This window comes from Diabrotica virgifera, chromosome 10 (genome assembly GCF_917563875.1).
Source record: "Diabrotica virgifera virgifera chromosome 10, PGI_DIABVI_V3a".
Lineage (NCBI taxonomy): Eukaryota > Metazoa > Arthropoda > Insecta > Coleoptera > Chrysomelidae > Diabrotica > Diabrotica virgifera.
This window is the reverse complement of record NC_065452.1, coordinates 136395524-136397735: the sequence shown is the minus strand read 5'-3', so window position 1 is coordinate 136397735 and position 2212 is coordinate 136395524. Positions and strand designations below refer to the sequence as shown.

Genomic DNA, 2212 nt, shown 5'->3' with positions numbered 1-2212 from the left:
GGGAAAAGTTCGGAGATAAAATGGAAGAAGATAGCAAAAGTAACCAAAAGCTCTTCTATAAACCACTGAAGAAGATAAGAACACAAAAAGCATGAAATATACAGCATTAAAGATAAAATGGAGAATGAATTACAGAAACAAGACAAATAGTTAAAAGATGGAAACAACACTTTGAAGAACTGTTAACGGATAAACGGATATAAATCAAGATGACATTTATGAAGAACGAAATAGTATATTCGAAGATAACACAGAAAACTCGATAAAAGAGGAAGAACTAGAAGTGGCAATAAAAACGTTGTAGTATGGAAAAACTCTTGGGCGTGGACAGAATAACAACAGAAATTATAAATAACATAATATGAAAAAATGGAGAACAAATATAACTAAACATAATGAATACGAGCCCTAACAACTATATGTTGGAACAAGCAGTTATTTTACAAATAAAATGCCAATTTACCGAAATTCTTTATTTAATTTTTTTATTAATTGTAGATATGTAATTAACAACTTTTTTTGCGTGTAGAATTATTTTTACAATTTAATTATATATTTCATGTTGGTTACTATGTAACTAATTGTTAGATAATCAAAAAACGCTGACAACTAAATATTGGAACAAGCGGTTTTGAACAAATTAAAATAAAAATTAATAAGGCGTAACGTCGCCCTTAGCTTGAATAACAGCCTGAACTCTATTAGGCATTGTATCAACTAGGCCTTCACAGAACTCAGGAGTGAAACTATTCCATGTTTCTTGCAATTTAGTACGTCGTTGTGGCAATGTACGCTGAGGGTTATTTCTTAGGCGTTGTTTCATTTTGTGCCAAAGTGTCTCTATTGGATTAATATCCGGGCTACTAGAAGGATGTGACAAAACTTTAATGTCATGTTCTCCCATCCATTTTTAGGTAGATTTAGCCGTATGGCATGAGGCTCCGTCCTGTTGAAAGATAAAATCTCCGGATGGATATAACATTGCCGCACTTGGTAAAAACGAATGTTCAAGGATATCTTGATATTTGGCTGCGTTTACTATGCCTTCAATAAAATGTAAAGTTCCCACCACTTTGGCCGACATACAACCTCACACCATGATACCCTGTGGAAACTTTACAGTCTTTTTGAGACAATCTTTATGGAATGCTTCTGTCTTTTCCCTAATCACACGCTTTCGGTAATCTCCCACACAGACATCAAATTTGCTTTCGTCGCTATAGATAACTTTGTCCCAATCAAGTTTGGTCTGCGAAAGTTTAGATTTAGCCCAAATATAACGATTCCTTTTCTGAGCTTCCGTCAACAATGGTTTTTCTTTGGCCTATTCAAATAAAGAAAAAAATAGAAAATTTATATTGCAAATAAAAACCTATCACACATACCTTATAAAAACTAAGACCGCTTTCGTGGATATATTTGCGACAACATTCTCTGGAAACATTCATCCCAGTTTCTCTATTCCATCTAGCAGTTACTTCTCGTAGTGTATTTCTTCCCGACTTACATATTCTGATTAAATGTCTGACACTCCTTTGAGAAACAGCTTTTGGACAGCCTGAGCTGTTGCCGCGAACACCAATACTGGCAGTTTCACCATATTTCTTAATTATATTAAACACCGTAGTTGTTGCTACCGTTAATTCACTGGAAATTTCACGCATTGTTTTCCCCTTGTGGTACTGATGAATAATAATTTCTGGCACTTTTGGATCAGTAGGTTTTCCGCGTGCCATTATTGTATTTTACCGATAATAAAACTGACAGTTGTTAATATATTCAAACTCAAATGACGCGTTATAATTATTGTTGACAACAAACTAGCTACTCGTATGTTTGATTTCAAAGCCTTCTTTCCGTCAAGCTTATAAAACTTCACTCGTTTCTCGCCAGGCACGCTAAAACGCCAGGAAAATTTAAAATGTTCCAATATTTAGTTGTCAGCAGTTTTCGATTATTAAACAATTAATTGAACAGTATTCAACATAAAATATGTAATTAAACCGTAGAAATAATTCCATACATCATAAAAAATGTTGTTAATTTCATATTTACATTTTAACAAAATGTAAATAAAAGAATTTCGGTAAATTGGCATTTTATTCGCCAAATAACTGCTTGTTCCAACATATAGTTGTTAGGGCTCGTAAAATACGAAAAACCCAAGATATCCCGGAAGGTTAGAAAGTGTCACTAATAGTATCCATATACA

The 2212-nt window shown here is 33.5% G+C and overlaps 1 protein-coding gene across 1 annotated transcript; it reads right to left on the bottom strand.

Annotated features, from left to right (window-relative positions):
• Positions 1–1090: 1090 nt before the first annotated feature.
• On the bottom strand, positions 1091–1736 carry LOC126893155 (uncharacterized). Its single transcript, XM_050663107.1, has 2 exons — positions 1386–1736; positions 1091–1324 (listed from the first exon to the last, which is right to left on the bottom strand). The coding sequence occupies exons 1-2, from the start codon at positions 1734–1736 to the stop codon at positions 1091–1093; spliced, it is 585 nt and encodes a 194-aa protein (XP_050519064.1).
• Between the last annotated feature and the right edge of the window lie 476 nt (positions 1737–2212).